Source organism: Symphalangus syndactylus, chromosome 7 (genome assembly GCF_028878055.3).
Source record: "Symphalangus syndactylus isolate Jambi chromosome 7, NHGRI_mSymSyn1-v2.1_pri, whole genome shotgun sequence".
In the NCBI taxonomy this organism is placed as follows: domain Eukaryota; kingdom Metazoa; phylum Chordata; class Mammalia; order Primates; family Hylobatidae; genus Symphalangus; species Symphalangus syndactylus.
Window position 1 is genome coordinate 32128479 of NC_072429.2, and position 27879 is coordinate 32156357.

A 27879-nucleotide genomic window follows, 5' to 3' on the forward strand; every position below is an offset into this window, starting at 1 on the left:
CTGTAATCCCAACCCAAAACTTTGGGAGGCCAAGGCGGGTGGATCACCTGAGGCCGGGAGTTTGAGACCAGCCTGACCAACATGGAGAAACCCCATTCTACTAAAAATACAAAATTAGCCAGGCATGGTGGCACATGCCTGTAATCCCAGCTACTCACAAGGCTGAGGCAGGAGCATCGCTTGAACCCGGAAGGTGGAGGTTGCAGTGGGCCAAGATCACACCACTGCACTCCAATCTGGGCGACAGAGCAAGACTGTCTCAAAAAACAACAACAACAACAACAACAACAAAAAAACTTAGCCTGGCCTATCTTAAATGCACTCAGAACACTTACATTAGCCTACAGATGGCCAAAGCATCTAACATAAAGCCTATTTTAAGCGTTGAATGTCTCAGGTAATTAATTTATTGAATACTGTACTGAAAGTGAAAAACCATGGTTGTATGGGTACCTGAAGTACAGTTTCCAATAAATGAGTATCACTTTCCCATCAACATAAAGTCAAAAAATCATAAATTGAACCATCATAAGTTGGGGACTATCTGTACTCTCAAGTCTCACGGCACTACACGTGCACCAGCCATAGCAAACTTTCAATCCAGTTAGGCTGGCTTTTCCTCACATCCCTGAGAGCACACGTGCAACTCCCCCCAAAGAAAATCTTTACAAAAGGCAAACTAAAAAGTTAAAACTTATTTTTTAAAAATTCATCTCACCACATTCCAAAGCAAAAAATAGCTAATTCTTAAGAGTCAGCAAACTTTAAATTATCCATCCCATGCCCTTCAAGTCTGTGGATAAGCAAAAGTCAAGTTTTAAGGAGACAGATCTCATACATTTCATGGAGTACTGATACAATACAAGAAAAGGAAAGATCTGCATTCACCAACCCCATCATATTACACATAGAGAAAACCAGAGACCCAGGGAAAAGTACCACCAAGACCCAGAGTAAGTAACAACGTCTACCTGCCAGGCACTGGGCTAAATACACTTATCATAACAATGAATGCTCGTAATACCCCCATGAGGCAGGTAAATCATAAATACCTATTACACAAATTAAGAAGGTGAGGCATAGAATGGTTAAATAACATGCCCAAGGAGGCACAGCTAACAAGTGGTAGAGGTGGCATTTGAACCCACTCAGTTTGACCCCAGAACATTTGCTATATATCATCTCTTAACTTAGATGTCTTGGATCTTATACTTAAAAGGGGTATGGCTAGGATAAAGCAAAAATTTCAAACATTTAAAAATACTCTGGGGAGGGAGGGAGATCTAAAAAACCGAAATGCAAATCCCAAGACTTAAAACTACAAATGTAAGACTTGGATGCTTAAACCAGAATACAGAATCCCACAAGAAAGAAGAGATATCACGAAACATATTTTATTACTAGTTACTGCATGTGTCCCTTAAAGAACTAAAACACCAATATTTGAGCCAAAAGTAAGGCTAAAAATAGCCATTTACAGCAAGCTTTGGAAAACTTTTAGTTTGCTTATGAGGTACTCATTTCTGTAGACTCCCAAAAACATGTGCATCACAGAACACAAAAATTCCCAAGACCACACAGCCACTCCACTAGTGTCACGTTTAAATTTGTCGAAGCTGTAAATAAAACCAGGGCTGGAAAAGCACTTCAGAGATCCAATGTAGGCTCCACAGAAAGGGTCACCATCTAGCCTTACCAGAGTGACAACCCAATCATAGAATTCTCTCTCAAAATGCACACAAGCCCTAACAACAGGCTTAGAGAGAGAAGTTACTGGATTAACTTGAGTTAGGCTGTCAAAACCTATTCCAAAGGTTCTAAACGAACGAGTAGACACTCTTCTTGCCTTAAGATTCCAAAAAACAACAGCAAATCTACCCTCACTCAGAATTTTGCTTTGGGCACTTAAAGCAAGTCAGCCTCTCCACTCAGAGGAAAAGGTGAGAGGCCAGCCAAGCTGTCTTCTTCCCACGATCAATAACCCCAGTGACGCACACTATCAAGGGCTCCTGGACTTACACAAAATGCCAGCTCAGGCACCCAATACCACCTGATGTCATGGCTGATTTAAAACCCACAAGGCAGGTTCACCATTAGCCAAGCAGCAGCCAGGATGAGTAGCCCCATTTAAAAGGAGTGCTCTCTCCCGGGGATGATTATACCCTTTTGAGTTTAAAGAGGGGAGAAGGACCAAAGAGTGTCTTAAAGTTGTTTTCCCTCACTCTGTGGGTGGATAGGAGGGATTGAAAGAAAACGGAGGTTTCAGCACTGTCTTTTGCATAAGAGGGCTCTGGAAGGGAAAGGGGGGTAAGAGGAGGAGGGGAGACGGAAGAGAACACAGTTTGAAGGACTATTAGTAAACCCCAAATGTCCCCTCCTCCAAATGAAGCAACCTGAAAAGAAATAAAAATTGCAACATGCTGTTTTCAGGACTGGCTATTCTGGCTTCCCTAGGACTAGCAATGCTTCTACTCCTTTGACGGTCAAGACATTAAGCTCCCCCTTTATTTTTGATGGTTTAAACCAGTTAGCCTCAACCAGCTACGACAAGAGAGGAGTTTTTTAAAAGCACCAGGGCTACGACCAGAGGCCATCATTCTAACTACAAGACAAAAACCGACCCACTACAAACGGACCCAAAACCAAAGAATGGAGACCCGCCCCATACGCCGGCCGAGAGAGGAGAGTGGGCGCGCTCCCCCACCCAAGCCGACGATCTATTCTCAGCAAAGGCAGTCCAAGAGCAGACTCCATATTCTGCACCGCCTCTCTCCCCACGCTGACACGGCTCTGCTGGGATTTCCTGCACCCTTACCTCCCCCCGGAAAGGGGCACGGTCCAAAAGGACCAACACGCGGAGGAGGGAGAGGGAGGATTCGCTAAGCGCCGGTCGGCAGTCACATGCCGCTCCCCGCGCGGGGAGGCACCACGTTGTCCCGGCTGCAGAGGAATGCCGGGAAGGGGGGACGCGCACACACCCGCGCGGCGCACACGCACACTCGGGCCGCGCCGCGGGCCCGCACCCGCCTGCCACCCCCAGCGCCGCGGCCCGCGCCGAACGCCGAGGCCGAGCGGCCCGCGGGCCGCTGGCGCGGCGCATGGCGCCCAACTGTCACCCGCCCGCCCAGGCCGGCCACTCCCTCCCTCGACGCCACACGCCCCTCAAGTCGCCGCAGGCCCCTCACCCGCCTCACATTTTCCGCCAACCTCCTAACTGGCTCCCCCAGCACACTCCTTCTTAAGGCGAAATGTGCCCGGGATCGGGGAGGGAAACCACCGATTTCGGTGACACGATTGGTTTCTTCTCCCCACAACTGACCCCTCAACCCGTCTCCAAATGGCGATTCTACCGCCCAATTTCATCTCCCCGAGAACAAAACTTGTTAACTTTTAATCCCCGAATCCGTGCGGCCGGCATGTACTCCGCGCCGGGCACTGGGTTGCCCATGACATATGCTCATTAAACATTTACAACATGGGGACGCTCACAACGCTACCAAAACGGGGAGCGCCGGGCGGGGTGGGAAGAGGGGCTTCCCGAGGAAGGTTCAAACCAGAAACCGTCTCCTACACCAGCATGCGGTGGGGATCGTTTCACTGAAACCAGCGCCCACCCTCTGCCGACGAGGTAGGCCCGGACCACACCGTTGCCCACTAACCGCTGCGGCCCAGGCGGTGGCCTTAGCCTCCTGGAGGCCGGGCCCTCGGGCAGGGGCAGGTCCCTGAGTTCGCGGTGGGGGGAGGGCGCGGCGACCAGGATCAACCAGGAGGCAATTTTAAAAAGTCCCGAGTCACCATGACCGGTAGCGGACCCCGGGGCCCTGGAGGTGCTGGGGGAGGGGACTCCCATGTCCCCGGAAGAAGCCCCTGGACCCAGAAGGGCAAGGAGGGAGACCCACCTGGGGGAGACTGTCCGTTCACGGTGGTCAGGACCGGCGGCAATGCGTTCTTAGTCCACGGGTTCACCTTGGGTGGGGGGGCTTCCACGAAGTCCCGGCGCCCCGCGCCCGCGGCTCCGGCAGCTCCTCCGCCAGCGCCTGGCTCGCCGCCGCCCTCCTCCCCGTCGCTGATGGCCGGGCCTTCGGCGCCGGGCAGCTGCAGCGGCCGCGGGCTCTCGCGCTCCTGCTGCCCGGTGCCCTCCTTGTGCGGCTTGGCGCAGGGCGGCCGGGGTCTCCGAGCGCCGCCGTCCGGCTCCCCCCCGCGGACGTCGTTCGCTCCTGGCTCGCCCTTGCCCTCGGGCGCCGGCGGCGGCTTCTTCCTCACCAGCCCCCCGTGCTCTTCGGCCTGCAAGAGCGGGGCGCCCCCAGGCAGCAGCGGCTCCACCTGAGTGGCCATCTGCGCGCCCGCCCCCCCGGAGAAGCCGGGCGCGCCCGAGGCTGCCTCCCCCGCCTCGAACTTGGCTAGCAGGGCGCCCGCGACGCCTTCCTCCGGGGCGCTGGGCCCCAGTCCCTGCGGAGAAGGGTCGGGGTTCACGCGAGGTGCGGCCCCCTCCCAGTTAGATGCAGCCGCCGTAAATCCGAGGCCCACTAGCGGGGCGGGGGGGGAGGAAGGCCCCCCACTCTGCGGTCCAGGCCTCCTAGGCGTGCGTCCCCCCCCGCCCGTTCCTCGCAAGACGCCCCCACCCCGAGCCCGGCAGGCTTCTAGTCCCGTCCCTCCCTCCCCCCCGCCCCCGGGGCGGCCCGGGCTTCCCGGCTCGGGGGCTGCAGCAATATGGACGGACGGGGGAGAGGCGCGGCGAGCCGAGCAGACCACGCGATCCGCGGCAGGCGGCGGGCGGGCGCGCGCCTCACGACGCGGCTGGCGAGGGGAGGGGACGGCACAGCGGGAGCGCGCCCGCCGGCCGGGCCCTGGGCGACGGGCGGGCAGGAGGCGGCGGGAGCGCGCGCGCACGGCTCCGCGGTCCTGCCCCTCGCCCCGCCCCTCGTCTCCGATTCCTCAGAGCACCTCCCGGGCTGGGGGTAGGGACGCTCAGACCGGACGGGGGCGAGCACGTGCCTGATGCAATTCGGGAGTTGTCGGTGGGGGCGCTGAGGGGGATAGGAGAGAAGGCTGGGCGAGGAGGGGAGGTATCTTAAAGGGCCAGCGCGTGAGAGCGGCCTCAGGTGGAGCACATGGGAGCGGGCCACGCGGCCTGCCGGGCCTGCTCGTGCTCTTTAGGTTGGGTGTCAGATTCAGGGGAAGGAGCCGTTAGTGTCATTCCTGACTTCCAGGAGGCCGAAGGGAGGTACCTCATCCGCCCCGAGGACGCGCCAACGCCGCTCCCTCCCCTGTGCCCGGCGGGCCTGGCCCCTTCGGTCCCCGCCCGGGTGACCTTGGTTGATTGAGCCGTCCGCACCTCAGTGGGTTGTGCTCCGCGCCTCGCCGCCGCCGGGCCTGGCCTCGACACTACCCGGAGATGGGTTCGACTCCGGGCCTGGAAGGCGAGTCCTTAGCCCTTGCGGGCAGCGGGCGCCTAGGAAGTGGGAACGGAATTACCAAAGCCCTCACCCAGGCCAGGCCCTTCTCCCTGCCGCGAAACCTTGTATTTATGGGCAGGAAATGTCTTTTCTTTCAAGTGGATGTCGTTTTTTTCTAAAGAATTGCTTTGGGCGGAGTTGAACCGTCCCTGGATTGGGACTTCTGAGATCTGAGATTTTATCCTGGCCCTGCCCCCTTACCATCTCTGCAGCAGTGACTTAAAGCCTCGTGGGCCTCAGTTTCTCTATTGTAAAATGAAGGGGCAGTGTATGACAGCAGTTTCAAACTTCAATGTACAGTCGATTCAATACTTACTGACCTCGTACTGTGGGGGCCTTGCAGGGTTCTAGGAAACGGGTTTGGTATAAACCAGACTAACAAAGTCCCTATCCTCATGGAATTTATTCTAAGGTGGGGAAAGAGACAATAAACAAGTGATAAACAAATTATTGTCTAGTATCTATGAAGACAATAGTTAAACTGTGGTAATCAGACTAGATGGGCTACTTTTGTTTGGGTGATAAGGGAAGACTTCTTTGAACGCAGATGCCAAAGTATTAGGAATCAGGCTCAGTCTGGGACTGGACCCAGAAATCTGTGTGTCTAGCAAGATCCCTTTGGTGCTTATGACTTCACTTGGAGAAGTCCTGGCTTCTGACTGGCTGTGATCCCACGTGCTCACATAACATAACAGCCTGGAATGTTGGCCATCTCCAAAACAAGAATTAGAGCACACGACCTGCTGGATCTAGGAGAAGACTGAATGAAAAGCCCTTGGAACTGCCCCAGCCAGCAAAGCTGAGCTGTAGGATTGTTGTAACCAGTATGGGGGAGAAGTACTGGGAGGGATAGCCAAGTAATGCCATGTCTAATTCCAACTCTTGAGTTATTCAGCCTCCAAGCCTTGGCCAGCTAGCCGCACTTCCCTGGACCCCTCTCCTGGTGGAAAAATGGGGGTAAATAATGCCTGACTTGCTTCCACCCTCTGAGCTCGTGTGAAGGGTCAAGTGAGACAATGTTAGTCAAGATGCTGTGTAAATTTTATAGACAAGCCAGTACTTCAAAAGAGCTAACAAGGAAGGTAATGTTACTCAATGAATTAAACCAGGAATGTACTAAGTTCATTACATGTACTCTTAATCAGAAGGTAAATTATTGCACATTGCCACTGAAATGCACTATTTATTTATTTGAAGAGATGAGGTCTGTCACCCAGGCTGGAGTGCAGTGATGTGATCATGGCTCACTGCAGCCTCAAACTCCTGGGCTCAAGCCATCCTCCTACCTCAGCCTCCGAAGTAGCTAGGACCACAGGAACGTGCCACCATGCACAGCTTTATTTTTACAAATTTATTGATAAGTAATCCCTGAAGAGATTATTCACTCTAGACCCTCTCTAAACTTTGTTAATAAGGGACATAATTATTATTGTTGGTTGTTCTTTTTGTAATTGGAGGTAGAGAAGTATCCTCCCCCGACCCCTGAGAACTTGTGAGGGAAGGAGGGCATTGTGTGGACAAGAAACTCGTTCATGCTACTCAGCAGTCAGAAACAGGGTTGAACAAGCATGGCCAGGCCCTGCTGTGTAGAGGGTGGAGGGGTACTGAGATCTGCCTACCCTGGGCCTGCTCTGCCCCAGAGAGAGGCAAACTAGGGCCAGAGAAAGTAAGAGACCTGTGTGAAACAACATCTTGTTTTTTTTGTTTTTTTTTGACTCTTACTCTGTCACCCAGGCTGGAGTGCAGTGGTGGGATCTCAGCTCACTGCAACCTCCGCCTCCCGGGTTCTAGCAATTCTCCTGCCTCAGCCTCCTGAGTAGCTGGAATTACAGGCGCCCGCCACTACGCCCGGCTAATTTTTGTATTTTTAGTAGCGATGGGTTTCACCATAATGGCCAGGCTGGTCTCAAACTCCTGACCTCAGGTGATCTGCCCACCTCAGCCTCCCAAAGTGCTGGGATTACAAGCGTTAGCCACCATGCCCGGCTGAGACAACATCTTAGAAGCTATTAGGACTGGAAAAAGGAATCATAATGATTACTCATTCTCCTTGTTTTGCAGATGAAGAAACCAAAGTTCAGAAAAGTGAAGTTCAAGGCCAGGCACGGTGGCTCAAACTTGTAATCCCGGCACTTTGGGAGGCTGAGGCAGGTGGATCACCTGAGGTCATGAGTTCGAGACCAGCCTGGCAAACATGGTGAAACACTGTCTCTACTAAAAATACAAAAATTAGCTGGGCATGGTGGCACACACCTGTAATCCAAGCTACTCAGGAGGCTGAGGCACAAAAATTGCTTGAACCCAGGAGGCGGAGGTTGCAGTAAGCCGAGATCACCCCACTGCACTCCAGCCTAGGTGACAGAGCAAAACTCCATCTCAAAAAAAAAAAAGAAAGAAAGAAAAGAAAGAAAAAGAAAAGCAAAGTTCCTTATCCAAAGTCACACAGCAGAGCCAGACAGAGCCAGGTCTCATACCTGAATCTCTTTATCCTAAATCCAGTAGCTTTTTCTACATTAAAATAATGAAACTGGGGCTGGGCACAGTGACTCACACCTGTAATCCCAACACTTTGAAAGGCCAAAGCAAGAGGATCACTTGAACCTAGGAGTTAGAGACCAGCCTGGACAACACAGTGAGACCCTATCTCTATTTTTTTTTAAGTTTTAATAAAAAAATGATGGAGTTGGGATTTGAATTCAGGTTTTTTTGATTCCTAACCAACTATGGTATCCTATATGCATATATTTCTAAATACAGTCATCCTCCCTTATCCCAGTGCATGCCTGAAACTCCAAATAGTACCAAACTCTATATATACTATGTTTTTCCTATATATACTTACCTATAATAAAGTTTAATATATAAATTAGGCACAGTAAGAGATAAACAACAATAAATAATAAAATAGAACAACAATAGCCTGTAATAAAATTTATGTGACTGTGCTCTTTCTCTCTCAAAACATCTTATTGTATGTAATATTTTCTGACCACAGTTGACCACAGGTAACTGAAACATCAAGAAGCAAAACCACAGATAAGAGGGGACTACTATACTAGTAATGACCAAATAGTCAGGAGTAGCTACTTTTATTGAGTAACTAGTATACGCTAGGTTCTATGGGAAATAGTTGACATTCATTATCTCATTTAATCCTCATAATAACCCAATGGGATAGTTATTATTTCCCTAAATGTCTACTGAGCCCCTACTATGTGCCAGGCACTACAGGCTATTAGTGCCTGTATGGTTGGTTGTTGTCTGTATGGAATGGTTATCGTCTTCAAATTACAAAGGAAGGCAATTGAAATTCAGAAAAGAAAGTAAGATGGGTACTCAGCATCATAGGCAGCAGCTAACTACCAGAGTGGGGTTTTTCAGGGTGTTCTATATCGCCAGGCCTTATTCTTACTCACTGCACCACTCTGTACAGCCTATCTCTCTTCCCTCCATTGCCATATCCGTATTTATAGAGAAACCCTCAAATACTTAGGCCTCAGGAAGATACCAAAGAAGTTGAATCCTATCTTTCTAAAGGGTAAACTCTAATTAGAGGAACCAAATAATTGAGCAATATTTAACCTGTGGCCAAAAAAAAAACAGAGAGGCCAAAAAAAGAGACAAAATATGCTTTAGGCAGAAAGTGACAAGGATCAGGTTAACTTGTGCCTAGAGTTTAAACACATCATTTGCTTAAACACTAGGCCAGGTGCTGTGGCTCACACCTGTAATCCCAGCACTTTGGGAGGCCGAGGTGGGAGAATTGCTTGAGCCCGGGAATTTGAGACCCACCTGGGCAACATAGTGAGACCCTGTCTCTACAAATAAATAAATAAATAAATTAGCCAGGTGTGGTGGCACATGCCTGTAGTCCCAGCTAGTCAGGAGACTGAGGTGGAAGGATTGCTTGAGCCTGGGAGGTGGAGGCTGCAGTGAGCTGTGATTGCATCACTGCACCCTAGCCTGGGCAACAAAGTGAGACCAGACCTTGTCTCAAAAAATAAAACCCACCAAATTAATAAAATGGGTCCAAATACCTATTTGGGCTGGGCGTGGTGGCTCACGCCTGTAATCCCAACACTTTGGGAGGCCGAGGCAGGTGAATCTCTTGAGCCCAGGAGTTCAAGATCAGTCTGGGCAACATGACAAAACACCATCTCTACAAAATAATACAAAACATTATCCAGGCATGGTGGCACACACCTGTAGTCCCAGCTGCTGGGGAGGTTGAGGTGGGAAGATCACCTGAGAGTGGGAAGTTGAGACTGCAGTGAGCCATGACTGCGCCACTGTACCCCAGCCTGGGGAACAGAGTGAGACCCTGTCTCAAAAACAAAACAAAACAAACAAAACAAAACAAAAACCTATTTGTAATTAATTATATGCTTGTTTGCTCCTTGTGCTGACAACTTCCTAAAGAGAGACACAGCAGGCTGCATGAGAGACTAGAGAGCTGGGAGAATTGGTTTATAACCTGGGTCCCATCTCTGAGTTTGCTGAATGACTTTGGGCAGCCTCCTGAGCCTTCCATCCATGAAACAGGAAGCATACCTGCCCATCTGGCTTATGGGCAGGAAGAAAATGCAAAGTTTACATGAAATTTTATTCTATTGGAGGGGGAGCAGTGAATAGGTAAAGGAAGGAGGAATGGTTCCTTGAGTTATCTGTGCTTATTATGAAGGAAAATTTAATATGCCTGGATATGTACTAGTTTTATTCCTCTTTGAGTTTGGTTTTCCAAAGAGCCTTGTGTTCCTGGAAGAGCTTGCGCTAATCACTTACTTCTGCTATGGGGCCCCTTGGGTATGAAGACTCTTATACTGACACAGAGTGAGTGGAGTTAGCAAAGGGAGGGGCCTTGGCCAAAAAAAACAGTGCCAGCTGAGGAGTGTTTTTCAAGACCCTGAAGACTCTTGGGCCTTCTGGCACATGTCACATAATTATTTCAGTTCTTGGGAAGAGGCTCAGCCAGGACCTCCTCTTGTGAAGGAGATGTAAATGGCAATAGCTAACATACAAGGAGGAGGTGGGGTGGGGACTGACTGTTTTCAGAATTCCTCGTTTAACCCCCAGGCCGATCCTTTTCCATGACTATCCCCACTTTACAGATGAGAAAGGAGGCTCAGAGGAAGAGGGGTAGTCAAAAAGGAGGATGGTTTGCAATGAAGAAGGTCTGATAAATAACTTTTAACACACTCACCCCTCTGAGTCAGAAACAAGTACTATCCAAGCCTCTTCTTATCAGTTCTGCCTATGCAGCCTCTTCTCCCATCCCCACTACCCTCCCTGGAGTTTTGTACTTCTCAAGTTGTCCCATGATGGGCTTCCTCACTAACTGTACTCCCACTGTGATCCAGTCTACCACACTTGCCTGTGTCAGCTCTCTGGCTCTATGATGGACTCAGGCCCTGCCTCTGCTTTGAATCTCCACATTCACACCCAGCACAGCCTGACCCTAACTAACCTTCCTGTCCTACTGCCTTCCAGCACGCACCCTACACTCCAGCAACAGTGGACCACTCACCTCTTCTTTAACTCAGCAAATATGCATTGAGCATCTACAATGCACCAGATACTGCTAGGCCCTAGACATAGAAAAGTGAGCAAAACAGACATGTTCCCTACTTCCCAGAAGTTTCCCATGTAAACCCCTGTGGGCCCCATGTTTTCCTGTCTCCATTCATATAACATAGCTATTAATAGTGAGGTCATGACTGTGAATCCTGGCTCAACTACCTTGTGACTTTAGGAAAATATTTAACTTCTCTCTAAGCCTCAGTTTCCCCATCTGTAAATTGGAAATGATAATTCTACTTATCTCATAGAGCTTCAGTGAGCCTTTAGTGAGATGTATATAATAGCACAATGACATTTATAGCAGAGTATATGCTAAGTAATATTCCCTTTCATTACTTTTATTATTACCGATAATGCCTTTCTACTTCCACTTGTCCTGAATGCTACTTGTCCTTCAAGGCTCAGCACCAAATGTCAGCTTCTTCACAAAATCTTATTTCATCTCCACAGTTAAAGTAGATTTCTCTGAACTCTTATCTCCTAGAGGCAGTTTTCCTAAAACACATATTTTTCATTTTCTCTACTCAGTTATGGTTACTTATGAGAATGCCTTATTCATAAGTAACCATAAGGCAGGGATTATACCTTATTCATTTTAGTGTTCCTTGGAGTACTTATCAATGGTGACTTAAACAGAACAAGCCCTCAGTCTTTTCTGAATAAAGGAATAAATGAATGAATACAGGATCACTTCTGATTGCATCAATGTTGTGACAACCACAGCAACACTGTCAAGGGCCAAGTGCTAAATTATATTTATATATACGTCTTTTGTAAATGATAAAATATAAAAATAAAATAGGCTAACTTTAGCAAACTGGAAAATTTTTTTAGGCTGAACACAGTGGCTCACAACTATAATCATAGCACTTTGGGAGGCCAAGGAAGGCGAATCCTTTTAGGCCAGGAGTTCAGGACAAGACTGGCCAATATACTAAGACCCCATCTTTAAGAAAAATAAAAAAGAAATTAGCTGGGTGTGGTGCTGCATACCTGTGGTCCAAGACTGAGACAGAAGGATGGCTTGAGCCCAGGAGTTTGAGGTTGCAGTGAGCTATTGATCATGCCATTGCACTCCAACCTGGGTGACAAAGGGAGACACTGTGTCTTTTTTTTTTTGAGATGGAGTCTCGCCCTGTCACCCAGGCTGGAGTGCAGTGGCACAATCTCGGCTCACTGCAGTCTCCGCCTCCCCGGTACAAGCGATTCTCCTGCCTCAGCCTCCCAAGTAGCTGGGATTACAGGCATGTGTAACCATGCCCGGCTAATTTTTGCTTTTTTTGAGACGGAGTTTCGCTTTTGTTGCCCAGGCTGGAGTGCAATGGCACAATCTCGGCTCACTGCCACAACCTCCACCTCCCAGGTTCAAGCGATTCTCCTGCCTCAGCCTCCTGAATTGCTGGGATTACAGGTGCCTGCCACCACATTCGGCTAATTTTATATTTTTAGTAGAGATGGGGTTTCACCATGTTGGTCAGGCTGGTCTCCAACTCCCAACCTCAGGTGATCCACCCGCCTCAGCCTCCCAAAGTGCTGGGATTACAGGCATGAGCCACCACATCTGGCCTAATTTTTGTATTTTTAGTAGAGACGGGGTTTCGCCATGTTGGCCAGGCTGGTCTTGAACTCCTGACCTCAGGTGATCCACTGCAGCCTTTTTTCTTTTTTTCTTTTTTTTTTTTTTGAGACAGTCTCACTCTGTCACCCAGGCTAGAGTGCAATGGCACCATGTCAACTCACTGCAACATCCGTCTCCCGTGTTCAAACGATTCTCCTGCTTTAGCCTCCCAAGTAGCTGGGATTACAGGTGCCTGCCACCTCGCCCTGCTAATGTTTGGTTTTTCTGTTTGTTTGTTTTGAGACGGAGTCTCGCCCTGTCGCCTAGGCTGGAGTGCAGTGGCACAATCTCGGCTCACTGCAACCTCTGCCTCCTGGGTTCAAGCAATTCTCTGCCTCAGCCTCCTGAGCAGCTGAGATTACAGGTGCCCAAATGCCTGGCTAATTTTTGTATTTTTAGTAGAGACGGGGTTTCACCATGTTGGTCAGGCTGGTCTCGACCTCCTGACCTCAAGTGATCTGCCCTGTGTTTGACTGAAGTGCTGGGATTACAGGTATGAGCCACCAAAGTGCTGGGATTACAGGTATGAGCCACCACATCCGGCCCATTTTTTAATTTCAGTTTTTTAGTAGAGACACTCTATTTTGTCCAGGCTGGACTTGAACTCCTGGCCTTGAGTGATCATCATGCCTTGGCTTTCCAAAGTGCTGGGCTTACAGGCATGAGCCACAGTGCCCAGCCAGTGACCCACTTTCTATTTGGATCACCCTGTATTTTCCAAAGGGCTTTCATGGAGACAGGATAGACATGATTGTCTTTGGTTGGCAGCTGAAGAACTGAGGCCTATAGAAGTTAAGTGACTTGCTCCAGGGTGCCGGGGCAGCAAAATCAAGATCAGAACCCAGGTCTCACCCCTCCCATTCTAGGTTGTGACACCACATCACAAGAGACACAGATAGTATTCATAGAAAATGCAAAAACCACACAGTTGGACAAACTCAGGTAACCATGTTTAAGCATTCCATGGTCAAGAAACATCCAAATTCATGGAGACAAGTGGAAATCAGAAGCCAAAATGGGGGCAAAAGGAAATTTCTTGGCAACATGACCATAACTAGTCACACAGTGAGACTGGCCAAAAGAACCGTCGCTCAGTCAAACACAGGAGCCAAGCTCCAAGACAGAAGGGCCCAGCCCTAGAGAATAGTGTGGAAACAATAAGGGACAAGATGTGGTCTCTCCTGCTGGGAACAAAACACCCTACACTAGCACATTGTTCTCTTCGCAGACCATTTGCCTGTCCTTCACACGTGGCACAGAAAAAGGGGAAAGGGTTTGATGTCAAAAGAATTGGGTTTAGGCCGGGTGCGGTGGCTCATGCCTGTAATCCCAGCATTTTGGGAGGCCAAGGCGGGTAGATCACGAGGTCAGGAGATTGAGACTATCCTGACCGGCCAACATGGTGAAACCCTGTCTCTACTAAAAACACAAAAATTAACTGGGCATGGTGGCGCGTGCCTGTAATCCCAGGTACTCGGAAGGCTAAGGCAGGAGAATCGCTTGAACCAGGGATTCGGAGGTTGCAGTGAGCTGAAATCGCACCATTGCGCTCCAGCCTGGCAACAGAGTGAGACTTCGTCTCAAGAAAAAAAAAAAAAAAACAGTTGGGTTTAGGCCCAGCTTTGCCCACTTCCTAGCTGCGTGACCTCAGGCAAGTCACTTTCTTTCTCTGAGTTTCAGTGTCTCCATCTGTAAAATGTCAGAAAAGGAATTGCTGGGTAAAATTCATTATGTCTTTGAGAGGATTAAATGAGCCAATGTTTGTGAAAGTGTTCAATAGTCTCAGCTCTGCCACCTACCAGCTCTGTAACCTTGGGCAAATTCCTTTGTGTCTCTCTGCCCCAGTTTTCTTCTGTGTAAAACGGGGATGATACTAGCACCTACCCCTGAGGATTATTGTAGGGATTGAATTAATACACCCAAAGTACTTAGAACAGTGCTTGATATACAGTGAGTACTGAATAAATGTTTGCTATTATCATAAAGGGGGTAGTGGTTACTGGCATAGAGTCAGGAGAAGCATTCCTCAAATCCCACAAAGAAGGTGGAACAAGTGTCACCCCATTTTAAAGATGAAGACACTGAGGCTCAGAAAGATGAGGTGATTTATCTGAAGTCATACTGCTAGTTGGTGGAAACTCCAGGGCTTCTAAAGATTGCATATCCAAAAGGCCAGGCGCAGTGGCTCACGCCTGTAATCCCAGCACTTTGGGAGGCCAAGGCGGGCGGATCACGAGGTCAAGAGATCAAGACCATCCTGGCTAACATGGTGAAACCATGTCTCTATTAAAAACACAGAAATTAGCTGGGTGTGGTAGCATGCCACCTGTAGTCCCAGCTATGCGGGAGGCTGAGGCAGGAAGATCACTAGAACCCGGCAGGCGGAAGTTGCAGTGAGCCAAGATGGTGCCACTGCACTCCAGTCTGGCGACAGAGCGAGACTCCGTCTCAAAAAAAAAAAAAAAAAAATTGCATATCCAATGCCCTTTCCCCTGCAGATAATATTCCAGCTATTGCAACCTGTCAGTCCTCTGGCCAATTTCAGCCCACAGACACATTTGTTTGGTCCACACAGTATTTTTTAAACTGAATTTAAATGTGATTAGATGAGCCCAGCAAACACTAGTGAGCCTCAGGCCCCACCCCCCCTCTGGTGTTACTCCCAGCACACTACCCTCATTTAGATACCTGCACAAACTAATGCCATACGAGTCATTAATATATGGTACAGACAAGTTCAGGAGACTAAAGGAAAAGCAGAGAGTGTCATATGTGAGAGTGGGAGGAATGAGGTAGTCAGGGAAGCCTTCCTGGAGGTACCTGGACTTCAATTAGGACTTAAAACTGGGAAGTAGGATTTACTGAGATTAAAAAGGAGGGCAGGAGATAGGGCAGATTGTTTTAGCATTTGGTGACCTTCGCATATGTTTACGATCCTCCCCTGCCAAGGCTTCCCCCAGGCCTTTCCTTTGGTAGAGGACAGAAAACGAATGAGCTGCTCTTTATCTCGGTTGAGGCCATGTGACCCAGGAGATCCAGAGTCAATACAAATTGTCATTGTTTGTTGATTAATTGGTCTGTACCATCATCTCTGAGGACTCAGCACTGTGCAAGGCACTTGGAGAAAGCTGAAATCACTTGAGCCAAAGTATACACTATAGCCCTGGCCGGGTGTGGTGGCCCACGCTTGTAATCCCAGCACTTTGAGAGGCCAAAGCAGGCAATTCACTTGAGGTGGGGAGTTGGAGACCAGCCTGGCCAACATAGTGAAACCCCATCTCTATTAAAAATACAAATATTAACTGAGTGTCATGGCGGGTGCCTGTAATCCCAGCTACTTGGAAGGCTGAGGCAGGAGAATCGCTTGAACCTGGGAGGCAGAGGTTGCAGTAAGTCCAGATCGTGCCACTATACTCCAGCCTGGGCAACAGAGCGAGACTCTGTCTCTAAATAAACAAACAAACTATAGGCCAGAAGCAGTGGCTCACTCCTGTAATCCCAGCACTTTGGGAGGCCAAGGCGGGTGGATCACCTGAGGTCAGAAGTTCGAGACCAGCCTGGACAATCTGGTGAAACCCCATCTCTACTAAAAATACAAAAATTAGCTGGGCATGGTGGGGGACACCTGTAATCCCAGCTACTCGGGAGGCTGAGGTAGGAGAATCACTTGAACCCGGGAGGCGAAGGTTGCAGTGAGCTGAGATTGCGCCATTGCACTCCAGCCTGGGCAACAAGAGCGAAATTCCATTTCAAAAAAATAAATAAATAAGAATAATAAACTATAGCCCTTGCAGTTAATAATAAAAGTAATAATGATAATGACAATAGCTAGCATTTATTACACCATTATGAACCAGGGGCTGTGGATAGCGGATTTTTTTGCTAAGGGTGGGACTTCTCAAGGAATGTTTCCCAGAATATGAATTAATATACGCCAAGATGTAGTCCATCATCAAATCATTCTGGGAAACATTGGGTTAAACAATGTTAAATGAGTGTTTGGCTGTAGGTCATCTCCAAGACTTTAACATTCATAGTCAATCTCTAAGAAAGGGGTAATGATTTGCAGCATTCCCCAAACTCATGTGACGTGGAACAAGAAACATTGGCTCAGGTTTGTCACACTGCTTCCCTTTCTGCTGGGGCAGTAGCAGGCAGTGAGATGTAGGAAAAGGGCTGCATTCCAGTTCTGGCTCTATTGCTACTTCCTATGGGACCAAGAAAAGTTCCTTTTCTTCTTTGGACCTCAATTTTCCTATTTCTAAAAAGCCTAATGTTCTGGAAGTTTCTTTTTTTTTTTTTGAGACGGAGTCTCGCTCTGTCGCCCAGGCTGGAGTGCAGTGGCGCGATCTCGGCTCACTGCAAGCTCCGCCGCCCGGGTTCCCACCATTCTCCTGCCTCAGCCTCTCCGAGTAGCTGGGACTACAGGTGCCCGCCACCACGCCCGGCTAATTTTTTTGTATTTTTAGTAGAGACGGGGTTTCACCGTGGTCTCGATCTGCTGACCTCGTGATCTGCCCGCCTCGGCCTCCCAAAGTGCTGGGATTACAAGCGTGAGCCACCGCGCCTGGCCTGGAAGTTTCTTCCCATCCTAGAAATTATTTTTTTCTTTTTTCTTTTTCTTTTTTTGAAACAGGGTCTGACTCTGTTGCCCAGGCTGGAGTACAGTGGCATGATCATGGCTCACTGCAGCCTCAACTTTCTTGACTCAAGCAATTATCTCACCTCAGACTCCCAAATAGCCGGAACTACAGGTGCAAGCCACCTCACCCAGCTAATTTTTTGAATACATATATATTTTTTGAGACAGGGTCTTGTTCTGTCGCCCAGGCTGGAGTGCAGCGGCATGATCATGGCTCACTGCAACCTCCACCTCCCAGGTTCAAGAGATTTTCATGCCTCAGCCTCCTGAATACCTGGGATTACAGGCATGTGCCAGCATACCTGACTAATTTTATTTTTAATAGAGATGGGGTTTTGCCATGTTGGCCAGGCTGGTCTCAAACCCCTGGCCTCAAGTGATCCACCTGCCTTGGCCTCCCAATGTGCTGGGATTGCAGGCGTGAGCCACCATGCCCAGCCACTTTTTTGTATTTTTTGTAGAGAAAGGGTTTCATCATGTTGCCCAGCCTTGTCTTGTGCCCAGGCCCCAATTCTATGATAGTTTCTAATGTTTCCTGCCTCTGTGGAAAAAAGGATGATCACAGGAGTGAGGTGCAGAAAGGCTGTGGCAAGTTGATGGGGCTCCCTAACTGCCTGTCCCAACAACAGGCATGGATCAGAGAGGTTGGCCAATTTACACAGTACTTGGATCTTTAGGTCTATTTGAAACATATCTCTAGGTTCATTAGAAGGAACATGAATGGCCTAATTACCTAATGTGGACAAAATGCACAGAGACTCCACATAAAGGAAAGGAAAAGCTGGGCTGGGCTCATTTTGCATGGGTATCATTGCCTGGTGTGTTTTTTGTAAACCTCCCAGGAGTCCCTCACTTAGTAAAAGTAGGAAATGTTACAGTATGTCTGCCACTTTCTTAAAAACAAACAAACAAACAACCCTCCATAACTTCCTATTACAAGAATAAACTCTAGACCTCTCACTTTGCCCCACATACCCTCTATGCTCCAGAACCCATTTACCTCTAGATTTTCCCTCTGTTTCTTGCACCTGACCTTGCTCTGTGCCAGCCCCACAAACACACTGAAGCTCATCCCAGCCTGCGGGCCCCTAGGGCATAGTGTTCCCACTGCATTCCCACTCCCCCCACCCACACACAAACACCCGATACTTTGCATCCTTCAAGCCTCAGCTTAAATGGCCCCTTCTCAGAGGGACCACCCTTGATCAGCCTGGTTGAAATACTCCATGTTCTCCATAGCACAGATCACAACTTCTGATTTCGTGTGTTTATCTGCTTTTTGCCCATTGCCTCCACCAGCATGCAAGCTCCATAGCCCTGGAGCACGTGGCTATTTTATTCACCTTTAGTATCCCTCAGTAGGCACTCAGTATGTGTTGAAAGAATGCTGCGTGGCCTCTGACAAGCTGCTTCCCCTCTCTGGGCCTCTGTAGGCCTATGAGTGAAATGAAGCGATTAAAAGAGGTGTTACTGAGAGCCCTTGGCGCTCTGACTGAAGCTCTGTGACTAACATCTGGGCCTCAAGCCCAGGAGTAAGCCCAGCGTGTTGCATCTCCACAGCGCTGCAGAGTGAGCTGATTTAATCAAGCAGCAAACACCCTGTAATTTAGTGTTCTGCTGTTCCTCTTCCCCAGTCCCTGAACTGGGGACTGTGCTGTCAGATTTCCAGGATGATCCATGCACAGCCACCTGTTCTCCCAGCTCACTTGATCCCAGTGCCCCTGAGGAGAGGATGGTGGGCAGGCTGGGAAAACATTTTCGATCTGGAAGCCCAGGAGCAAGGAGGACTTGTCACTGTCCTGACCTGAAAGGCTAGAATCTGCAAGAGATTTCATCAAATCCTCTCATTTCTGGATTAAAAGAGATGCTTGGCCCAGTCCTTTGCCTTAAACCTAACTGTCTTCTAAAGATGCCTCCATCATGATTCCACTTGAAGTGCTCAGAATAGGGGCCCTCAGTGCCTTTCAGAGCTGCTCATCTCACCAATGAATGGCTTTGTTTAGAAAGTTCTTTTTTTTTTTTTTTTTTTGAGATGGAGTCTCACTCTGTCACCCAGGCTGGAGTGCAGTGGCGCAATCTCGGCTCACCGCAAGCTCCGCCTCCCGGGTTCACCCCATTCTCCTGCCTCAGCCTTTCCGAGTAGCTGGGACTACAGGCGCCCGCCACCACGCCCGGCTAATTTTTTGTATTTTTAGTAGAGACGGGGTTTCACCGTGGTCTCGATCTCCTGACCTCGTGATCTGCCCGCCTCGGCCTCCCAAAGTGCTGGGATTACAAGCGTGAGCCACCGCGCCCGGCCTAGAAAGTTCTTTAATCAGCAGCATGGTGTAACTCAAGGCAGTGTAGCATAGGGGTGAAAGGCCTGGGCTTCCAGCCAGGCTGCCTGGGTGGAATTCCAGCTCTGCAGCGGATTTGCTGTGTGAGCTTGAGCAAGCCATAAAACCTCTCTGTGTCTCTGCTTCCTCTAGTGTAAAACAGGGAGAATCCTCGTTAGGCTGTTGGGAGAATTACAAAGTGTTAAGTGATAGTGGGAGAGCAATAAATGTAGATTATTGTTAACTGCCACCTACTGAGTGTTGGTGGTGGTAATTTAATTTGATTTTTTTTTTTTTTTTTTTTTTTTTTGAGACAGAGTTTCGCTCTTGTTGCCCAGGCTGGAGTGCAATGGCACGATCTCGGCTCATCGCAACCTCCACCTCCCAGGGTCAAGCGATTCTCCTGCCTCAGCCTCCCTAGTAGCTGGGATTACAGGCATGTGCCACCACACCTGGCTAATTTTGTATTTTTTTAGTAGAGATGGGGTTCCTCTGTGTTGGTCAGGCTGGTCTCAAACCCCCGATCTCAGGTGATCCACCCGCTTCGGCCTCCCAAAGTGCTGGGATTACAGTCATGAACCACCGCGTCCGGCTATTTTTTTTTTTTTCGTGTTTGTGTGTGTGGTGTGTTTTTTCTTGGGGCCAGGGCGAGCTTGGCATTTTTAGAGACAAGGTCTCACTATGTTGCCTGGTCTGGTCTCCAACTCCTAGCCTCAAGCTATCCTCCTGCCTCAGCCTCCCGAAGTGCTGGGATTACAGGCATGAGCCACCACACCTTGCTTGCTGTTGGTTTTAAAACCTCTTAGACTCAGTTTCTCTGGATTGGTTTGTTTGCGAAGGAGACAGTGGATCCTGGCCCAAACTCAGGGCTGGAAATTCAGAGCGGTGGCTCACTGTTGACTGTGAGAACATTCACTTTGTCTTTCCGAGTCTTAGAATCCTCATCTGAATAAAGAGAAAGAATATTTCCTGTCCTGCTTCCTGTCATTCAGCCAATGTAGCTGGGTATGGTGGCTTACGCCTGTAATTCCAGCACTTTGAGAGGCTAAGGTAGGAGGATTACTTGAGGCCAGGAGTGTGAGATCAGCCTGGTCAACATAGCAAGACCCTGTGTCTACAAAAAAAATTTAATGTCTTCATAGAACCAATGTGTAGATCAAATGAGTGATGGACAAGAAAAGAAGGCTTTGAAAAGTGAAAAATACTACATAAATGTGAGGAATTAATCTCATTTTGTTGGAGAAGCCCTTACCGCTTTTAGCTAGGCAAGTCAGCTTCCACACAACAAAAATAGCTAAACTCAACCTACTTGGCAGATCATGTGCTTTTGGTACTTGCTGTGAATTTGAAGCAAATCCCTTTAGAATCTTCTTTTAGGGCCGGGTGCGGTGGCTCACGCCTGTAATCCCAGCACTTTGGGAGGCCGAGGTGGGCGGATCACGAGGTCAGGAGATCGAGACCATCCTGGCTAACACGGTGAAACCCCGTCTCTACTAAAAAAAAAAATACAAAAAATTAGCCGGGCGTGTTGGCAGGTGCCTGTAGTCCCAGCTACTTGGGACGCTGAGGCAGGAGAATGGTGTGAACCTGGAAGGCAGAACTTGCAGTGAGCCGAGATCACACCACTGCACTCTAGCCTGGGCGACAGAGTGGGACTCCATCTCAAAAAAAAAAAAAAAAAAGAATCTTCTTTTATTTATGTACTGGAGGAAAAAAAAAAAACATTGAGAAGGGTTTGATTACAAACATTTAGGTACATTCCTAAAGAATACAAGGCTTGGTTTGGTTTCCTGCCATCCTGGTTTATTGTTAAAGTTATCATTTCTCCAGTTTCTCCAAGAATTTGATTGGAAGGATCCAGGTGAGCTGCATTCACTTTGCAAAGGTCAGCAGGACACAGTAACTCTTCATAATTTCAGGAGATCTTGTGTGACCTTTGCTGAATACCTGCTCTGACATGAGGACCTAGGGCTGGGGCGGAAGGTTGGGGGAGGGGAGTCAGCCTTCTCATTGTACAAATCAGAAGCCAAGGCCCAGAGAAGGGGAGGTACTTGCCTAAAGTCACACAGCTGATTAGTGCAGAGGCTTGAATGGGTAACCAGATCGTTTGACTCCAAATTTCATGCTTGTTCCAACAGTTCTATGGCATCTTGCAATTACTCTAAATAAGCTAATTGTGTGTCCAAATCCTGTAATTCATAGGGGTTTACATTTGTCAAAATTAATTGAAATGTACACTTAAAATCTGTTCAGTGCTGGGTGCGGCGGCTCACGCCTGTAATCCCAGCACTTTGGGAGTCTGAGGTGGGTGGATCACCTGAGGTCAGGAGTTTGAGGCCAACATGGTGAAACCCCATCTCTACCAAAAATACAAAAAATTAGCTGGGCATGGTGGTACGTGCCTGTAGTCCCAGCTACTCAGGAGGCTGAGGCAGAAGAATTGCTTGAAGCCGGGAAGCAGAGGTTGCAGTGAACACAGATTGCACCACTGCACTCCAGCCTGGGTGACAGAGCAAGACTCCATCTCAAAACAAACAAACAAACAAACAAAACAAAAACTGTCCAGTATATTGTAAATTTAGCTCTATTTTTTATTTTAAATTTTTTATTTATTTTTGTTTTATGTTTCTGTTTTCTAAGATGGAGTCTTTCTTTCTTGTCCAGGCTGGAATGCAGTGGCACGATCATAGCTTACTGTAGCCTTGACCTCCTGGGCTCAAGAAAGCCTCCTGCCTCAGCCTCCCAAAGTGCTGGGATTACAGGCATGAGCCACTATGCTGGGCTAACTCCATTTTTTTAAATAGTAAAATGGTACATCTGTGTCCTATCTCATAAGGGGGTCAGCATTTTGGATGAAAAATAATGTATGGTCTAAAGCCTCAAGAAAAGCCCTCAGAAAGTCATCATATTGGAGCCAGCAGTCTATGGGCATTGCTGTAACAGCCTGCTGTTTCTTCTTTTTTTTTTTTTTTTGAGACAGAGTCTCGCTCTGTCCCCCAGTCTGGAGTGCGGTGGCCCGATCTCGGCTCACTGCAACATCCGCCTCTCAGGTTCAAACGATTCTCCTGCCTCAGCCTCCAGAGTAGCTGGGATTACAGGCATGTGCCGCCAAACCCGGCTAATTTTTGTGTTTTTAGTAGAGACAAGGTTTCACTATGTTGGCCAGGCTGGTCTCAAACTTCTGACCTCAGGTGATTCATCCACCTCTCAGCCTCCCAAAGTTACAGGCATGAGCCACCGCACCTGGCTTTGCTGTTTCTTCTGAGGGTCCAGATTAAGATGTTGGCTGGCGTGTAGGGCTCAGGTTGTGAGAAAAGGAATGTACAGCTAGCTCTACAATAAGGTGATATTCAGTGTGGTGAGATGCACCTCTGGGATCCAAGACTGCTAAGGGAATGGCAGCATCCAGTATCCCACACACGCATGGTTTACCTACTGTGTCTGTGTCCATCAGATCGTGGAGCCGAGGGCGTGTGACTTAGATGTGTCTGTGCTGTGCTTCTGACCCATTCTGTTTGCCTTAGGGAGGCCCACAGAACCTAAGGGGCCATCGTCCCTTAGGTTCTTGGAGGAGGTTAACTGAGGGCCCAGAGATGAAGACAAGATCTGTGAGTTCTCCAGACCCAGCAGTGTGAGTGAAGCAAGGGGAATGAATGTTCACCGACCATGAAGGGGAGGGCTGAGGAGGGGCGTTAGAGCAGAGATGGAAAGCTGGAACAATGAGGACAGCTCATTCACAAGGAGGGGTAGGGGCGGGGAACCAGGAATATCAGAGGAGATCAAAGAGAGAGAGAGACTTGGCAGAAGCTTGGGGAAGAGAGTTTTGAGGAGAAAGCAAGTACCAAGGGTTGACCTGCTGCAGCATTACAGAACTAATCACTGTCCTTTAAATTAGGAGTGGTGGAGGTGGGAAAGGCTAATCCACATATCATAAGATGTTTAATGAGATGAAATTAGATAAGTTGCAGAACAATTTGTTAGTCATTTATATATAAAAAGAAAAATTCTGGCCGGGCACGGTGGCTCTCGCCTGTAATCCCAGCACTTTGGGAGGCCGGGGTGGGCGGATCATCTGAGGTCAGGAGTTCGAGACCAGTCTGACCAACAAGGTGAAACTCCGTCTCTACTAAAAATACAAAAAATTTAGCCAGGCGTGGTGGCATGTGCCTGTAGTCCCAGCTACTTGGGAGGCTGAGACAGGAGAATCACTTGAACCCGGGAGGCGGAGGTTGCAGTGAGCTGAGATCTGGCCACTGCACTCCAGCCTGGGTGACGAAGCAAGACTCCATCTCAAAAAAAAAAAAAAAGAAAAATTCCATGCTTCTAGATTATCAAAAAGGAAGGTTAATTCATTTGAGTACTTTAAACATTCCCCCTAGAATTGCATTAAAACAACACATTGGCCAGGCACGGTGGCTCACACCTGTAATCCCAGCACTTTGGGAGGCCGAGGCAAGCAGATCACTTGAGGTCAGGAGTTTGAGACCATCCTGGCCAACATGGTGAAACCCCGTCTCTACTAAAAATACAAAAATTAGCAGGGTGTGGTGGAACATGCCTGTAATCCCAGCTACTTGGGAAGCTGAGGGAGGAGAATCGCTTGAACCTGGGAGGCAGAGGTTGCAGTGAGCTGAGATCGTGCCATTGCACTCTAGCCTGGGTGATAGGGGAGACTCTGTCTTGAAAAACCAAAAAACAACACATTTATTCACCTCACACACATTAGGATGGCTACTATCAAAACAAACAGAAAATAACAAGAGTTAGCAAGGATGTGTAGAAACTGGAAGCTTTGTGTACTGTTGGTGGAAATGTAAAATGGTACAGCCACCATAGAAAACCATATGGAAATTCCTCAAAAAATTAAAAATAGGGCCAGGGATGGTGGCTTACACCTGTAATCCCAGCACTTTGGGAGGCTGAGGAGGGCTGATCACATGAGGACAGGAGTTTGAAACCAGCCTGGCCAACATGGTAAAACCCTGTCTCTACTAAAAATATTAAAATTAGCCAGACATGATGGCACATACTTGTAATCCCAGCTACTCAGGAGTCTAAGGGAGGAAAATCACTTGAACCCAGGAGGCAGAGGTTGCAGTGAGGCAAGATCGTGCTACTGCACTCCAGCTTGGGCAACAGAGTGAGCCTCTGTCTCAAATACATAAATAAATAAAAATAGGCCAGGCAGGGTGGCTCATGCTTGTAATCTAAGCACTTTGGGAGGCCAAAGTAGGAGGATCCCTTGAGGCCAGGAGTTGGAGACCAGCCTCAGCAACATAGTGAGACCCCATTTCTACAAAAAATTAAAAACCTTGCTGAGCACGGTGGCTCATGCCTGTAATCCCAGCACTTTGAGAGGCTGAGGGAGGTGGATTACCTGATATCAGGAGCTCGAGACCAGCCTGGCCAACATGGTAAAACCCCATGTCCACTAAAACTACAAAAATTAGCCAGGTGTGATGGCACACATCTGTAATGCCAGCTACTCAGGAGGCTGAAGCAGGAGAATCGCTTGAACTGGGAGGTGGAGGTTACAGTGAGCCGAGATCGCGCCATTGCACTCTAGCCTGGGTGACAGAAGTGAGACTCCATCTCAAAAAAAAAAAAAAAAAAATTAAAAAACTTAGCTGGGTATGGTGGCGAACACCTGTAGTCCCAGCTACTTGAGAGGCTGAGGCAGAAGGATCACTTAAGCCCAAGAATTAAAGGCCGCAGTGAGCTAAGATGGTGCCACTGCACTCTTGCCTGGGTAGACAGAGTGATGACTCCCATTTCTAAAAATAATAATAAAGTGAAAAAATGTAAAAATTTTTTAAATAATTAAAAATAGAACTACCTTGGCCAGGCGCGGTGCCTCACACCTGTAATCCCAGCACTTTAGGAGGCCAAGGTGGGCGGATCAACTGAGGTCAGGAGTTTGAGACCAGCCTGACCAACGTGGCGAAACCCTGTCTCTACTAAAAATACAAAAAAAATTAGCTGGGCATGGTGGCACGTGCCTGTAATCCCAGCTACTCGGGAGGTTGAGGCAGGAGAACTGCTTGAACCCTGGAGGTGGAGGTTTCAATGAGCCGAGATCATGCCACCACAATCCAGCCTGGGCAACAAGAGCGAAACTCCATCTCAGAAAAATAAATAAATAAATAAAAATAAAAATGGAACTACCATATGATCCAGCAATCCCAACTTTGGTGTGTATATCCAAAAGATTTGAAAGCAGGGTCTTTTTTTTTTTTTGAGACAGAGTCTCACTCTGTCGTCCAGGCTGGAGGATAGTGGCACGATCTCGGCTCACTGCAACCTCCGCCTCCCAGGTTCAAGCAGTTCTACTGCCTTAGTCTGCTGAGTAGCTGGGATTACAGGCACCATCACGCCTGGTTAATGTTTGTATTTTTAGTAGAGACGGGGTTTCACCATGTTGGCCAGGCTGGTTTTGAACTCCTGACCTCAGGTGACCTGCCCGCCTCGGCCTCCCAAATTGCTGGGATAACAGGCATGAGCCACTGCATTCGACCTGAAAACAGAGTTTTAAAGAGCCACTTGTACACCTATGTTCATAGCAGTACTATTCACAATAGCTAAGAGTTGGAAACAACCCAAATGTCTATTGATGGATACATGGACAAGCAAAATGTGGTACATATTATATATACCATGGAATATTATTCAGCCTTAAAGAGGAAGGAAATCATGTTATATGTTGCAACATGAATGAAACTTGAAGACATTATGCTAAATGAAATAAGCCAGTCACAAAACAACAAATACTGTATGATGCCACTTATATGAGATATCTAAAGTCAGCAAATTCATAGAAACAGAAAGTAGAATGCTGGTTAGCAGGGCCTGGAGGGAGCGGGAAAAGGGAAGTTGTTTTTTAATGGGTGCAGAGTTTCAGTTTAGCAAGATAAAAAAGTTCTGGAAATCTGTTTCCAACAATGTGAATATACTTAACACTATTGAATGTATACTTGAAGATGGTTAACATGGTAAATTTTATGTATCTCTTACCATAAAAGGAATTTTTTTAATTAAAAAAACCCAAAACCAAAACAATACATTTGCCTGTATACCCTCCCTTTTTTTTTTTTTTTTGAGTCAGAGTCTCACTCTGTCACCCAGGCTGGAGTGTAGTGGCGAGCCCTCAGCTCACTGCAACCTCTGCCCCCGGGGTTCACGCCATTCTCCTGCCTCAGCCTCCCGAGTAGCTGGGACTACAGGCGCCCACCACCACGCCCGGCTAATTTTTTTTGTATTTTTAGTAGAGACGAGGTTTCACTATGTCGGCCAGGCTAGTCTTGAACTCCTGACCTCGTGATCCGCCCGTCTCGGCCTCCCAAAGTGCTGGGATTACAGGCGTGAGCCACCGCGCCCGGCCTACCCTCCCTTTACTCACTGAAAAACAGCTGGTTTCAAAACAGCCTGTTCAGTGTGATACTATTATTGTCAAATGTCCTTTTCTATTCGAATACATGTAAATTATTATCATTAATATAATTAAGATTACCAGTGGTTATTTCTGAGTGCTGATTTTGTCCCTTTTGCTCATCTGTACTCTGTAACTTTTTTTTTTTTTTTTTTTTTTTTTTTTTTTTTTTTTTTTTTTTTTTTTTGAGACGGAGTCTCGCTCTGTCGCCCAGGCACCCAGGCTGGAGTGCAGTGGCGCGATCTCGGCTCACTGCAAGCTCTGCCTCCCGGGGTCACACCAGTCTCCTGCCTCAGCCTCTCCGAGTAGCTGGGACTACAGGCGCCCGCCACCAGGCCCGGCTAATTTTTTGCATTTTTAGTAGAGACGGGGTTTCACCGTGGTCTCGATCTCCTGACCTCGTGATCCACCCGCCTCGGCCTCCCAAAGTGCTGGGATTACAAGCGTGAGCCACCGCGCCCGGCCTTGTACTGTGTAACTTTTTTTAGGGAACATTTTGTTACTTATTAAAACAATTAAACTTCATCCTATTTCAGCCTCTGTCTTGATGTCCATAAAACTGACATAAGTTGACTTCGTACTTTTGAAGCTTTATGTTGTACGTAATTTGAAATCAATGCTAATAATTAATCTCAATATAATAATAGTAATACTTCCTATGTAGTGCAAGATACTTGTGCTCGTCATGAATTATCTCACATATTAACCTTTTGAGGTAGGTTTTTTTTTTTTGAGAGGGAGTTTCACTTTTGTTGCCCAGGCTGGAGTGCAATAGCGTGATCTCAGCTCACTGCAACCTTCGCCTCCCGGGTTCAAGTGATTCTCCTGCCTCAGCCTCCCGAGAA

The 27879-nt window shown here is 48.0% G+C and overlaps 1 protein-coding gene and 1 long non-coding RNA gene across 6 annotated transcripts in view; one reads left to right on the forward strand and one right to left on the reverse strand.

The window, feature by feature from the left end:
* LARP1 (La ribonucleoprotein 1, translational regulator) overlaps positions 1–27879 on the reverse strand; it is a 108662-nt gene that overhangs the window by 58766 nt on the left and 22017 nt on the right. For 3 of the 5 annotated variants that reach the window (XM_055285507.2, XM_055285506.2, XM_055285508.2), the window contains exon 1: positions 3900–4770. The exons of the other annotated variants lie outside the window; for them this stretch is intronic. In XM_055285507.2, coding sequence (XP_055141482.1) covers positions 3900–4335 — 436 coding nt within the window. In that variant the 5' untranslated portion in view covers positions 4336–4770. Of the gene's footprint in view, positions 1–3899; positions 4771–27879 lie in introns of those variants that run through there. 5 annotated transcript variants of the gene reach the window in all.
* The window catches only part of LOC134737103 (uncharacterized), a 92217-nt gene continuing 67900 nt past the window's right edge, over positions 3563–27879 (forward strand). The window contains exon 1 of the long non-coding RNA XR_010121678.1: positions 3563–3628. This is a non-coding gene — a long non-coding RNA (uncharacterized lncRNA). The remainder of the gene's footprint in view (positions 3629–27879) is intronic.